This window comes from Rhinolophus sinicus, linkage group LG07 (genome assembly GCF_036562045.2).
Source record: "Rhinolophus sinicus isolate RSC01 linkage group LG07, ASM3656204v1, whole genome shotgun sequence".
NCBI lineage: Eukaryota > Metazoa > Chordata > Mammalia > Chiroptera > Rhinolophidae > Rhinolophus > Rhinolophus sinicus.
In genome coordinates, this window is record NC_133757.1 from 99,122,987 (window position 1) to 99,138,464 (window position 15,478).

The window sequence follows — 15,478 nt, forward strand, 5'->3', positions numbered from 1 at the left end:
GTTCTGTTGCCTTGCTTGGGTTTCTGTTAGGGAATCCTATTGTCTGTATGTTGAACCTTCTTCATCTGTCTTCAGGCCACTTGGCCACCTTCTTTCAAATTCTTTTTATCTCTTCATTTCTTTTTAGCATTTAATTTTTCCTTCCTATATTTTATTTAACAGCATTATCTGTTGTATTTATTCACTCGTGTGTTTCTATTAGTTCAGTCTTCATTTCTGAATTTTTTTTAAATTTCTGATTCTTTGAGTTCTAGCACCTCATTTTAAGCTTTTCTTATTTTTCATTTATGTGGGTCTCTCACCTCTTGCATAATTTTTTAAATGTTTTTAGCTCACTTTAAAACCTTGACACGTTTTGTTGGCATGCTTTCATTGTCTATCTGCTATCATATTTTTATTCCCAAGAGCTCTTTTTATTCTCTTAATGCTTCACCTTTCTTAGTAGAAGAATCTTCTCATTTCCTAAATAGCTTATCTTATTTATCTATCTAAGGATAGTAATGATATTATATTCTACCTGCCTAATTTACTTTCTCTCATTTTGTTTCCTCCTCCTCCATTTGTTTTGGCCTTTATCATTTCAGACACTTTCTTCAAATGTATCATAATCCTTGGTTATTGACACATGTTTAAGAGTTAGACAATTTTTTAAAAAACTGATTAAAATGTCTGTGTGCTATAAGTAGGTCTTGTTGAAATCATACCATAATGTAACCTGGTTCAGCAATTTCATTGTAAAACTCCCAGTGTATCTTTTAGTTGAGTTTTTTCCTTGGTGCTGATCAAAACTTTCAGAGAAGGTTCTTCCAGTATCCTGACCTGGAGGGTATAAGCCTAACTGAAAGTGTTCAGGGAGTCATATGAGGAGAACGTTTTTACTGTCAGTATATAAACTTTTGCTTAAGAAAGCTGCCTCTAGCTGTTGATGATTTTCCCTAGTCCAGACTCGTATTTTCACACTCTCCAGAGAATAACCTCTGGTAACGGTCCTGGGACGGCAAGGGACAATTGCTGAGCTATATGGAACAGGTGAGGAGAACTGGAAGGTTCAATTTCTTAATCAGTTTTGTCAACAAATCCTCCTGTTTTAGGCCCACCTTCAACTTCACTTCAGACATGCCTATTGTTTCCCGTTGCTGAGCTTTATGTGGGTTCTGCAGTATAAATTAAGTTGCTTGAATTGGACTTTCCTGGGTCTGCTGTCATCACTTATCATTCTGCTTTCCACTTTTCTAAAATGCTATTGCTCTTGTCTCTTCTCTCATCTTCTTTGTCGTGTGTGTGTGTGTGTGTGTGTGTGTGTGTGTGTGTGAAGCCCTTTACTATATTGTTCAGTAATATTTCAGGAGAGAGCAGAGCTAATGTATATATTCAATTCACCAGAAGTCTTTTCACCTTTATTATATTGTACAGAGAATCTCAGGGAAGTTACTTTTCTGGTCTGTTCTTGATTATATTAAAACAAATGATAAAATGTTTTTTTATGACACATTGTTTGTGTGTTTGTTTTAATAGATGCTCCTAATGCTGGTCTGAAAAGTCACAAATCATGTTTTATTTTCCCCTTTTATGCCAGGCCTTTTCTATGTTTAACCCAGTACATTTCTATAGCTTTGTGGGCCCATTCTTTTGAACAGGGAAGAGAATGTGAGATGTCATAAAGAAATGCTCTATGTTGAGATGTATGTGATAAGCCCTAGAACAACCACTAAGGAATAACTTTTAAAAAATAGTGAAAAATCATGAAAAAACTTAAGAGGCTACCTCAGAAAATATTCATTAACTATTAAAAAAAAAGTAGTAAAAGGAATAGAGGAACAAAAAAGACATGAGACATACAGAAAACAAAAATTAAATTGGTAGACATAAGCCATCTATATCAATAATATCATTAAATATTAATGTCTTAAACAGTCCAATCAAATAACAAATTATCAGACTAGGTTTTAGAAAAAGATCCAGCTATATGCTGGATAAACAAAATAGAGACTAGGAAAGCAATCCAGAAAATCAGTGAAACCAAAAGTTGGTTCTTTGAAAAGATCAACAAAACTGACAAACCTTTAGCTAGACTGACCAAGAGACAGAGAGAGAAGACTTAAATTACTAGGACCAGAAATGAAAGGGGGGGCAGTACAATCAAGATTACAGAAATAAAAGTGATTTCAGAAGAATCCCGTGAACAATTATATGCCAGTAAATTGGACAACTTAGGCAAAATGGACAAGTTACTTGAAAGGAATCCTACATAATGTGAATTGACATTGTGATGCATTTACAGGCTGCTGCCTTCTCCCCTCAAGGATGCAGTGGACGTATCCACCTGGAGAAGATGCTATACAATGCAAGAGGTGAACTCCGCCCTTAGTAAAATCCAGCTGGTGGGATATTCTCAGAAAATTGTGAGTGTTGATAAGATTTTAAGAAATTACTGAATGCTTTCGATTTATATTGTTTTTTTGGTAGGATCCCATAGTTCCCTTTCATAAGCCATTCAGTCACTAGAATCTTGTACTAGTGCACGGTGAAAGGACAGAACATGTGTTCTTTTCCTCCATTCCTTCCAGGTTCTTACTGACGCTCGTTCCTAACCCTTACATTCCCCATCACTAGCTAGTATTTGATTGATCAGCATTTTATGGGTCAGGAGAAAAGCATCTCATTTTGTTCACTTTAGAATAGTGGGTGCTACTTTGCAGATTTGGGGCAAATGAGATAGGAAATGGAGAACATAAAAGAGATCAAGAGGCAATTTGGCGAGCATAACTTTTGAGCTCTAACCTGATAATGATTAAGGGTTCCCATTTCTGTTAACTTGTACCCAGAGCCACTCAGTACAGAAGAACCATAACACTAACATCTAACCTGAAAAGAAAAAGGAAACTGAGTATCTGTCTCGTTTATTTGGTAATGTATCATCTCTGCCTTTTCATGAGTGAGGCGTGGGTGCCTGGTGACATGTGGATGGGCTGAAACTCTAAGAGGTGACAAGTAAAGACTGTAGGATTGCTTTCTGTGTCAGCCACCTGGTCTCCAGCATCCTTCTGTTTTCCTGTAAGCTTTCTGGTTTACTTTAAAATAGTTTCTAAGTGGAGAAGAGTATTTCTGTTGTTTTTTTCCTACAAACTCGTGGCGTGGCTGCATTGCTGCAAGCTCATCACACATTCTTCCTGTGGTTCTTTTCTAGGAGCTTTTTGGTGCCGTGCAGGTGACTCCTCTAAGCTCTGGCTACGCCCTCGGAAGCTCCAACTGGATCATCCAGTCCCATTATGAGAAAGTGTCTTACGTCTCTGGGTCCTCTTTGCTTACCACACACCCCCAGGTAACTCCGAATTCTCTCTTAACCACTCAGCTTTTTGGTTGTTTAACCCAAATTCAGAATGTAAGGAGAGTAGCATCCGCTGTTTTTAAACCTTCCTAATTTTGGTTTCTACAGACACTTTTTTTTTCCAAATTGTAGGAAGAGCACTTACCATGAGATCTACCCTCTTAATAAATTTTTAACTGTATGAGGCATTATTGGTGACTGTAGGTACCATGTTGTACAGTAGAGCTTATTCATCTTGCTGAACTGAAACTTTATGTTCTACTGATACTCTTTATCCAAGTTTAGATTATTCATGCCCCAACATTAAGGATTGTAAGTTCCTCTGTAAGATTCTGCTGCCTCTAGGGTCACCTCTAGAATGCTGATATTTCCCAACACTTCTAAGAATCATAGCCTGAATGTAGAACAGAGGTGGAGACTTGTTTACTCAGCAAATGTTAATTGCTTAATATTTATTAAGGGCCTATTATGTGTCAAGCACTCCTCTAGGTGTTAGAGATCCAGTGGTGACCCACAGGCAAAGTCCCTGCTCACAGATCTACGTCCAGCAGATGTGTGGAGAGAGGATGGTATACAGAAAATGAGCACAGTAATTTCAGGTTGTGATACAAACACAAAACAACAAAGTAGGGTTATGTACAGAGTGATAGAGACTCATTTAAATTGGATGATCAGAGAAAGCTTCTGGGGGAGATCTCATTGGAATTGAGACCTGAAGAAATGAGCCATGGAAAGCCGTGAGGGCAAAGTATTAGCGACATGGCAAACGAAAGGCCCCTACAGCAAGAACAAGCTGGACACAGAACAGAGAGGACGATTGTGATCGCAGCATCTGAAGTATTGTTAGCAGAGCCTGGGAGAGTAGCAGAGACCAGGTCATGTAGGAGTTGGTAGGCCATAATAAGAAATTTGGGTTTTAGTTTAATGTGTAGAGGGAAGCTATCGGAAGGTTTTAAGGAAGTCATTCATTAACAATCATATTGTCAAGAAACTAAGTACATAAACATTATTATAAATGTATTATTTATTCCATTTTAGACATTTGTAAAGAATTTATTCATTTCATAAATCCTGGTTTGTTCCATGTTTGTAAAGGAGGGCAGAGGAGATTAGATAGTGGATGGATGGATGGATGGACGGACGGACGGACAGACAGACTGATAGGTAGATGTCTTGGGGAAGTCTGTATCCCATTTTAATATGGGAAAAAGAATGGCTGCCATAAGTCTAGAATAGTAGGATGCTTCTGAGCTGCCACTATGCATTGTTTTTTTCATACCTTCTTTTATAATCAAGTTTCATCTCAAGGTCTAGAGGGGACACATTGTTATTTTTCCCATAGTTAGCAGAATTCTGGACCTTTCCCGCTTATTGAAATCAAAAGCCCATCAATGTCATCTTAATCTGCTTGATTGAATCAAAATTTTTTATTGGCAGCTCCTAATCATTCCCGATATAGTCCTCCATGAAAGACAGAAAGATTATTTGGCTGCCAACTCTTCCTATTTGTCCTGCTTAAATCAAAGTCTTTACAGTACTATTGATGTAATTTCCAGTAAATTATTCTTACAAGGTTCATAAATTTAAAGGGAAAATAAGGTTTTGAAAGTAATGAGCAACATAAGTAATTAATTTTAATTTCTAGCTGGCAACCAGGATTGTATGTAAAACAGAAAATAAATTAGATTTTCTTTTACTCAGATCATTGGATTCTGTGTTGAATTAGCACGGATAAGAAAAGTTTGGGTTTGGAAAAACCCAATAGGCCACTTCAGAGATCAGCAAACTATGGCCTGTGGACCAAATTTGGCCCCTGACCTGTTTTTGTAAATAATGTTTTGTTGGAATACAGCCACAGCCATTTCTTTATGGATTGGTAATGGCTGCTAACACATCATTGCAGTGGTTATACTTTAAAGTTAAACTTTACAGAAAAAAGCCAACTACTGGTCTACTTGAATGGAACCTTCATTAGGTACAAACAAAACAGCCAGCGGCGCTAATGATCTAATAAGCAAGGTGGAATGAGGCTTCGGATTAAGCCTGAGGCAGTAAGAATGGAAAGACAAGTTAAAACATTGGCAGGTCTTTCATTCAACAAACATTTATTGAATGCCCACTGTCTTCAGGTAAGGAAAATTACAACTCAAAGATTTCATGCCTGGATGACACTGAGAATGGTGATAATGACACTGGCTGACCAGGAGAAGTTGATGGGTGGAGGGGTTTTTAGAAGGGGGTAGTGGGTGTGATGAATAGAAATTTGAGAGAACATTCGTAGTTGGAAATACAGAGCTGGAACACAGATGTGAAGGCAAGCCTGGAGACAAATTGGAGAGTTATCAGATTTCTGAAAGTATATAAATAAAGGGCTGAGGGTAAAAGACTGAGCTGTAGGGAACATTTACCAATAGACAGTGGAAATGGTCCTGACCAAGACAAATGGTCCTGAATAAGAATGTTTGGAGAGTTAGGAGAATTGAGGCCAAAAAAAGGACAACATCCCAGATGGAAAAGGAAGAGAACCTGCCTTTACTAAGCACAAGGTCTCCGTCTTAATGTTTTTAAATTGATCTGATATTCAGTAACCATGCTAAATTCTCAAATTTTCTAATATTTATCTATTGGTGATAATATTATCTGCAAAGAGGTAATAGTTTTGTCATTTTTCTTCCAATCCTTACATCTTTTATTACTTTTTCCAGTCTTGTAACTGGGCTTTCTAGTCCCATGTTAAACGGAAGTGACGATAGTCGCATCCTGGGCTTGTATCAGATTTTACAGGGAATGCTTTTGTAATTTCTTCATTAAATATGATGCTTGCTATGCGTTTTTATCAATTTTAGGAATTTCTCCTCTATTCCTAATTTTCTGATTTTAAAAAACAAACAGATATAGATATTGTACCTTATCAGTTGTTTTTTCTGAGTCTGTGAGGTAATCATGTGATTTCTTTCTATCAAACCATTAATGTAGTGAATTGTAATGTTAGCTTTTCTCACCTTGAACCTTCCTTGCATTCCCTGAATAAATCTTACTTGATCACAATTTATTCTTTTTAATGCCCTCCTGGAATCAGTTAGTATTTTATTGAAATTTATAATCTACATTTGTAAATGAAAAATGAACCCAGGCATGGTTTTCTTGTACTGTCTTCATTTGTTGGAAGTACATTAGTCTCATTAGGTGATTTGGGCACCTTTCCCTCTTTTTTCTAATGCTACAAATATGCTGATAGAGGTTATCTTTTCTTTCTTTCCAATTACAGTTGTCATTTAGATTTCTTTCAGGTGTACAGGATAGTGGTTAGACATTTATATGATTTACAAAGTGATCACCCCAATAAGTCTAGTACCCATCTGACACCATAAATAGTTATTACAATATTATTGATTATGTTCTCTATGCTGTACTTTACATCCCCATGATATTTTGTAACTGCCGATTTATACTTCTTAATCCCTGCACCTTAGGAATTTTCTTGAAAATCAAATTCCCATAAAACTGTCTAGGCCTGGGATTACCATTTAATTATTTTTTCATGTTTATTGAACTATTTTTTCTAGGTCAAAATTGTACCAATTTTGGCAGAAATTTATCCATTTTGCCAAGGTTTTCAAAACATGGAATTATTTATGCTACCCTTTTAATAAACTTTTTTTGTGTGTAATTCTATTTTCATTCTAAATTTTGTTTATTGCCATCACTGTTTTGTGTGTGTGTGTGTGTGTGTGTGTGTGTGTGTGTGTGTTTTGGTCAGACTTGTCAAAACTTTTCTACATTACTGTTTTTCTTCAAAGAAAAAGTTTTTGCTTTCAATGATTTTTGTTGTATTTCCATTTTCTATCCTGCCCTTTATTATTTCCTTTCTCGGTTTTATTCTGTTCCTTTTCTTTTAATACTTATCTCATTTGTATTAGTCTTTCTTTGCTTTCCAATAAGTATATTTAAAGCTATCAGCTCCTCTCTTAGTATCATTTAACTCCTGGTGGTTTGTTTTCCTAAGGTCTTGAAGACTTTGGCAGTAATAAATGTGAATTCTTCTCTTAAATCTAAAAAAAATCTTAAATTTGGATTACTTGAATCAGGTTTTCAGAGCTAAGGCAGTCGTTTGGGTAAGTTTGTTTTGTTGTTTTGTTTTTTTATATATTTTTTTGTTCCCTCTGAATTCCCCACGTTTTGTTGTCGTTTATGCAGTGCATTGATCTGGATGCTCTACAGTAACAGTTTTTTGAGGTTCCTTTTGTTTGTTTTTTTAATGTATTTTATTTTATTGTAATAAATCTGTGACCTCTTCCAAGTCTTCATGTGGATGTACATGTCAATATTTTTCAGCTACTCCTTAGTCTTCTGATGTAACATTAATTTCCTTCAAGACATCCCTGGGAAATAGTTGTAGTTTGCTGCTTCTCCCTCCAGGCCTGGATCTTGTCATCAGCCTCAGTCCTTGGGAGTTTTCTGGGAGTATGTCTTTCCCTGGTACAGACCTGGGGAATTAAAGTCACATGGTCACCCTCATGCAGAATCCAGAGCTTGGGTTGTGGTGTCAACACACAGATGTTTTTCTGCATCCACAAAACTCAGACTTCAGTACAGCTGGTTGAGGTTTCCCGTGCTCCCCTGCGCCCATGGGAGAACTGGGCTTGAGTTCCCCGCTCTTCTGTGAGGCATCAGAGCCAGGCTTAGGCTGAGAATTGACCCTTCCACTCGAGCGGGCAGCATGAAACTCATCACTTCACTTCTCTGGGCCTCATGTTCTCCATCCATGGAGACCAGGTGACTGATGATATTCTCCAGCATCACATCTGCACAGCTCTCCCTAGGACATGCCCAGGACGGCCCACTCTTGCTGGGTAAAGGACACAGCCACATCCCCAAAATATTAAGAAAAGTGTCTGGTACAAGCCACAGCATCCAGCTTCCCCCTCAGCTGTCAGGGCCAGTGGACAGGAAGTTTTTCCTCCCCGTGGACACAGACCCAGCTTGTCCCAGAGCTGCAGCTGGGCCTCCTCGGGTCGGTCCGCTTGTCCTCTCGGTGGGCACGGTGCCCAGGAGTCAAAGTTAGACCTAATAGATTTGGGTGCTGGGGCCGCGGGGCAGCTGTGCTGCTAATGGTTCGTGATCGGTTTGGAGAATTGAGCGCAGTCGGCAGATCCCATGAAGCCAGGAGGGAGAGACGGCACCGCCTGCCAGACTCCCGTCTGTGCCTTTCCACACTTGCTGTTTCATTTCTTCTCTGGTGCGCAGCTTCTCTCTGCACAATAGTTCCTGCTCTCAGAAATAATGTATGCAACTTCATTTATTCACTCATTTATTCCCTCATTTAATCAGTGGTATTTCCCAAGCCCTTACTTTGGGCAATGGAATGTGCTAGGCTGAGAATGGAGCACAGATGGGTAGGTATTACATTTACAGAAGTTAAAACAGGGGAAGAAGATATGTACCTACAGAACTTTCCTCCAGGCTGCAAGCGATCAATACCGTCAGATTAGAAATCCACCAAAGTGCGGTGGGATTTAGAAACAGGGTGCATCCCTTCCCTGTGGGGTCAGGGAGACCTCCTGGAGGAGTGAGCTTTGAATTGGCCTTGGAAGCTGGTATGTTGGGCTTCAGGATCTCAAATATGTTTCTTCCTTCCTCTCATCAAGGAATAGAGGTCATTACGTCATTAACTTTTTCACCAATCCCTCCTTTTCTGCTTTTAAGCAAATCTGAGGGTTTTTAATCTGGACAAAGGTTTTCAGACGACTGCCTCATCACCTGACTACTGCGTTCTTTTTTTCTTAACCGTGATGAGGTTTCCCCTGTTCACCTTGTACACCTGGCTTTCTCCCGCTTACCTCACGGACCCAGTTTCTCATCTCCAGATCCGCAGTGATCAGCTTCCGGCCAAACTTTCACTCGTTCTATTTTCCGTGGCATCCCACAGCTGCAGTTGACACTGGTCGTTGATCTCTTATTGAAATTCCCTTTTGTCTAGGCTTCTGGAGCAATCTTTTGTTGTCGTCCTCCTCTTCTTACTCTACTTGATCTTTTGCCATATTATAGGGTGAAAGCACCATAATGCTCCCTTCCCCGACTCCTCGTGTTTGTATGTAGGAAGCTCTTCACTGCACTGTGTGCTTCTCTTTTATTTGCTCCTCTCCCATATGCCTTATGGGGTCCCCCCAGCCTTCGTCCTGGACCCGTGCCTCTTTCTTCTCTCTAAATAAATGACCTTTCTATTAACTACTTCAATGAAGGTACCTGGCTAACCTCCATATACAGCAGACCCCATTGTTCTATCTTTTACTAGCAGAATAAACCCACTTAGCTATCCCCCAAACACTTGCAACTTGCCAACACTGGACTTATTATTGCCTCTTCATTCTTTTAAATCATTGCATCTTTTAAATTTCCCTTGACTGCATCTCAGATTTCAAATTTTGGAGTTATCTTAAGGTCTTGCTTTCTCCATTTTCCTGTATATCCAGTCCATTCCCAGACGTCTGTTGGTTTCTGTGGTGTCATGAGATCTGCTGCTTCCATATCCTCAACTGCCATGAAATTATAATTTTTTTCCCTTTATGTCTGGTTGGCTGTAGGGGCCTTCAGAGTGTTCCCCCCCCCACGACCCCCAGTGTAGTCTCACCCTCCTCTTTCACCAACGTCTCTAATTATTGTAACAAAAACATCATTCTCCTGCTTCAAACTGTTGACATCTCATTGCCCCCCACCCACCCACCCCCGGCAGCTTCATGATTCTGACCTGTTGGCCCTTTATCAATTATACTTTTCCTGTTTTCACTCTCTTGTCAGCCCCAATGTTGTCTTTCTATTCCAGCCAAGTCACTTCATTTGGCATCTACAGGTTGCCTTCCTCTGCCCTACCAGGCCCTCCTCCCACAGTTGACGTACTTATTCTCACCTTCCTGACTTCCAGGGCACTATTTCCCAGGAGGGAATGCCCTCACATTTCCTACCAGACTGTGTGCTTTTCATGCACTCATTTATTCAGCAAACACTTATTTAGTATTTGCTGTGTGCCAGGAATTTTGCTAGGTAATAGGGATACAGAGTCCTTGCCCTCGGAGAGCTTCCTAGTCCTCTGGGGGACACAGACAAGTAAATAGGAAATTACGGTTGAGTGTGGTTAGTACAGGGATAGAAGGTGGTGGAGGCCATGGGGCACGTGTAGGAGGGGAGGTATGGGGAGGGAAGGGGTGTCTCGGACACATTTCAGACATAGTGACCTGGGCTGTCTTAAGTAGATTCTAAGTTCCTTGGCCAAAGAAGGAGAGAAAGCGAGAACCAGAACTTCATCTGCCAAAAAGCATGTACCAGTGAGTAACCCCGGCTGGCCTGCTGCGGCTCTCTAGTCTGCGTTCCTCTTGGCATTTCTATACTCAGTGCTGACTCTTGAAATTTGCATTATATTTTCTATGGCATTTTGAATAATCCTCTTTCTTCACTATATAGACATGTCTTCTCTTCAGCTAGATTGTAAACTTCTGGACCTAGAGACTTGGTCTCCTTTTTTTCACGCCCTGTACAAAATATCCAACAAAAATGAGCCAGCAGAGGCCCCACACCTTGGCCCCGGCATCCTGGGGCCTAGCATTTTTCACAATTTTATTCCACAAACGTGATCGTCACGCTCTACATTGTAAGGTGTTTTTATTTGATTCTTGGGCACAGTGGAATGTTTTGGTTTTGTGTGTTCAAATAAAATGTCCCCACTTGAAGTGCTCAGTGAGTGTCTGTTGACACCAGCAATGTATACAGTTGCCCTTCGATGGTGAAGTGGAGGTGTTGGTGGTGTCAGCTTGGTTTGGAGAGTGTCACTAAAAGCCTTTTAAGTCTCCTATACGGTAGCCCTGGGAACCAACAAGAAATGTCTCCCGAGTTAATAGGGCTAAAATTACGAACATCTAGTCTGACCTGGTCGTGAAGTATCTCATAACTTTCAATGTGGTAGGATTCATAGTGCAGGAGTACTTTTGTTTTTTATTACAGGCATTTCATTTTTAAAGGAAGTCAATGCTGAGGGTTGAGGTTCAGAGATTGTGTTGTTTTCAGGGCCAGAGTTCACTCTCCATTATATATTTCCTTTAGATCAGCAGTTCTTAACCTTTTCAGGGTCATGGCCCCATATGGCAACCCAATTAAATCTATAGAAAAATGTACATAGCCATACACACGAATTCAGGGGTTTCCTGGGCTCCCTCAATTCCCCTGTCTCCCATCAGCCCTGTGAATCATTATTGGCTTGTTCTACTAAGATCCATATAAAATAGTGAACCATTTTAAGCTGAATGTGCTACCAAACAAAGCTTGGTCCCTTTTGTCTCCATTCCAGTTTCCTTCCGCTTGATGCATGTACACAATGAACAGTCCCAGGCTCGCTACACACTCGCTGCTATAAACCACTGTACTGTATTTCTCCTTATGTCCTTCTGGGGAAACAGTGAATGTATATGTATTTGTTAGAGAAATACAAATAGGTACATCAGACCTGCCCAAGAGGAGGAAAAGCTCTTATACACACTGCCATGTGTCTGCAAATAGGAATTAGAAGCTATTCAGTATGATTGTCACAACCATACTTTTTCTGTATTCACATTAAAGAAATGTTTTTCAGATTATAAGGCAGCTTACATAACCAGAGTCCTGTTACTTAAAAAATAATGAAGCCCATATATCCATGCTTATATAAAATTTTAAAGGAAAATAGATCAAAAGTCACGTGTACTCGGATGATGGGTCTTTGCTACGTTACAATTTGGAATTTTATTGCTTTACTGGGAAATCTGGTTGGAATAGAGAAAGGATGGATGAGGCTTCTTAGTAAACCATGTTTGGGCTTGCTTATTTTTTTTTTCCCCCTAACATTCCAGTGAGAATACTAAATGAAACTGAGGAAAAGATGTGTTATAAAATGAAAACATCTATGAGTTCTCCAGTGTCTTAATTATGAGCCTTCATTTTTGTTTCTAATTTCAATTCTGATTTACTTGGGGGGCGGGGAATCACAATTAAATTCAAATTGTGCCAGGTGAAAAAGTAAAGATACGAGTCCTGAGGATTAGATAACAGTGCATTGTAGGATTTTATAGGTCATAGGAAGATTGTGAGACTCTCAGAAATCACTGGAGGAGGATGGGTCAAGAAATGTGCCCACTTTACAGGAAACCCAGCTCGGAGCCTTGGCTGAGGTCATGTGGCTGGCAGTAGAACTGGAAGGAAACCTTGTGTTTCTAATTCCTAATCCATTGTTCTTCCTGGCTCCTCTGCCATCAAGACTTAGGGAAAATCACCCAGGCTCCTTGAGTCTGTATTTTCATAACATACACTGACGTCATGTACTCTGCAGAGTTGTTTTGAGATTCAAATTATATGGTGCAGTGGTTCTCAAGGCATGGTGCCCACACACACACACCGGAGCGTCTCCGGGGAACTTGTTAGCAATGCAGATTCTCAGGCCCAGCTCAGCCACTCTGGGTGGGGCCTGGCGATGTGGGTCTCAGCAAACCCTCCCGGTGATTCTGCTGCACGCTCACGTGCGAGGGCTGCCAATGGTGAGTGTCAGATAACACTTTGAAAGGAGCAAAAGCCTTGTTGAAATGTGCTTTTTGTTGTTATTGAAGTAAAATTTGTATCTGATGAAACCCAAAGATTTTAAATGTACAGTTCTATGCATTTTGCTATGATGTGCTCACCACCCCTGTTAACAAAACTTTTCCATCACCCGCTGAAGTGCCTCCTCCTCTGAGTCCCTGTGCCCCTTGGGCAGCCGCTCTTCGGTGACAGACTTCATTAGAGGGCGTAAGAGAACTTGGTCAGCTGGACATAGAAGGAGCATTGCGTATATTCTCTTTTTCCTTTACTATTTGTAGATAACATCCCTTTTAAAATTACTATGCGTAATTCTCTGGTTTTTCAGCCCATGGACCAAGCTTCCCTCAAAAACAGCGACGTTCTGGTTCTGACAGGCCTCACGCAGATTCCCACCGCGAACCCGGATGGCATGGTGGGCGAGTTCTGCAGCAACCTGGGTATGTGCGCCCCTCCAGCCTTCTGGAGGGTGCGGTTTAAATTTAGTTTTCGGTACCTTGCTTCTGTAGAATGTTTGGCCCCTTCCCTTCAAGATTCACACCCTCTGATGCCCCTTTTACGGCCTTTTGGGAATTAAATGGGCATTTACTCACAGTCTTTTTGCTGATCCTTCAAAACCTGTGATCAGCAAAAGCAGTTCTTAAGCAACTTAAATCTGAACGTGCCGTAAGAATGGTTGTTACAATGGTAAATTCAAATTTTTAGTACTTCATACAACAAATACTCAATATTCTCTCACTTGATTTACATAGAAAATTCTTAATCTTCTTGCTTTTGAGGGGGATTTGGTGGCAGATCAGGGACGTTTCCAGGGTGCAGTTGTCAAACAAGGAAGAAATCACTGCTTTGCAAATAATAGCCCAGAAAAGACCACATGTACTTTGAATTCACAACAGCGATACAGTGGATGGGTGCAATGTTTCCCCAGTGATATTTGGTTGGTGTTAAGTTTTTCTTTTTTGGGGGAAAGACTAAACTGAGAGACTTGTGGGGTATTTGCTACCTGGAAGAAATTTATTTTTCTTTGGATATAATTGTCAATAAAATCTAGGAATCCTGCCTTTTAGAAAATTGTAGGTTGGTTACTGTCTTAGCTCAGGCTGCTATAACCAAATACCATAGACTGGGCGGCTGAAACGACAGACATTTGTTCCTCACTGTTTAGGAGGCTGGGAAGTCAGAGGTTAGGGGGCCAGCAGGCTGGCGACCGGTGAGGACCCTCCTCCTAGCTGGCAGACAGCCTCCTCCACGCCTTGTCCTCACAGAGCGCGAGAAGCAGCTCTGGTGGCTCTTCCTCGTCTTATAAGGACACTAATCCCGTCATGGGCCTCCACCCTCACCTAAATCTGATGACCTCCCAAAGTCCCCCCTCCATGCCATCAATAGGGAGTTAGGGCGTCACTATCCTGTGAATGGGGGGTGGGGGACACAAGCCTTCAGCGCGTAACAGTTTCTGAAGAGCAGTTAACGAGCGCAGACCCTTCACATGTAGCAGCAATTGTGAGTGATCTTCCCTCTGCTCTGGGGGAAAGAGGGTCGTCTTCTCACGTTATACGGAGGACGGCACTAACTGGCCTTTGAAATTTCACGTGGCCATGCCAAAAATATGGACTTGGTTTTTGTTCTTTGCTCATACTAAGTTAAAGGAATTTTGTTCTTAAGTTGGAAAAAGTATTGGACTAGTCTTAAATTAAATCTTTGGTTTGTATGTTTGTTTATAATCTGGAATCATAGACACGAAGAACTCTAGGTCTAAAAGAGACCTTACGTCTAATCCACTGTTTCCCAAAGTGGGGTGCAGTAATCACTTGCCTGAAGATCGCTAAGGCCACTTGCTAAAAATGCAAATTTGGGGGCCCTACCACAGACTTAGGAAGTCAGACTCTCTGGGGAGGGGAGAGATTCAGAAGGAAAGTTATGTTTTAACATGTTTCCTGGCAATTTTCACACAAACTAAAGCTTAAAAACCACTGACCTAGTTCACTCCTCTAATATAACTGAGGAGGAAACTGAGGCTCAGCAGGCTTGTAGTGGCTCACCTGGGTCCTGGAGCTCAGGCAGAGGCCGGGCAAGAGGCAGCCCTCTGGAGCCCTGACCGCTGATTGCGGTTTTTCCCGTCGTACCATACTCTAGTAGTAGCAAGTCAACCAGTATTCAAGGTACTGCTGCTTGTTTCAGTTTGTTTTGAAAAACAAACAAACGAAAAAAAACACAAACTCGAGAGGGTACTTAGACTTTTTTTTCCAGCCAGTTACAACTTCCAATAGGATTATACCCATACGTTGCGATTCCTCATTTAATAATTTAAATATTTAAAGTATGGAGCATTTTCTTACAGACAAAACCTTAGTGAAAGAAAATGTCACTAAAATCAGTCAAACAGAAAAATGTGACCTATTTCCTTAGAGGTCATTCAGCAGTGGTCAGAGAATGAACAGAGCCAAAGCCGGCCAAGTTTTGAGCAGGATCTAAAACGCGGAAGAGCTTGGAGGGTCTGCCCTTAAGCTCGCTGTCCCTGGTCACCTTTAAAACCCAAACTCTTAATTGCATACGAAC

The 15,478-nt window shown here is 40.7% G+C and overlaps 1 protein-coding gene across 1 annotated transcript in view; it reads left to right on the plus strand.

Annotated features, from left to right (window-relative positions):
* The window catches only part of INTS9 (integrator complex subunit 9), an 86,601-nt gene that overhangs the window by 57,282 nt on the left and 13,841 nt on the right, over nt 1-15,478 (plus strand). Inside the window, exons 7-9 of the mRNA XM_019733114.2 lie at nt 2,282-2,402; nt 3,188-3,322; nt 13,251-13,362. Coding sequence (XP_019588673.1) covers nt 2,282-2,402; nt 3,188-3,322; nt 13,251-13,362 — 368 coding nt within the window. The remainder of the gene's footprint in view (nt 1-2,281; nt 2,403-3,187; nt 3,323-13,250; nt 13,363-15,478) is intronic.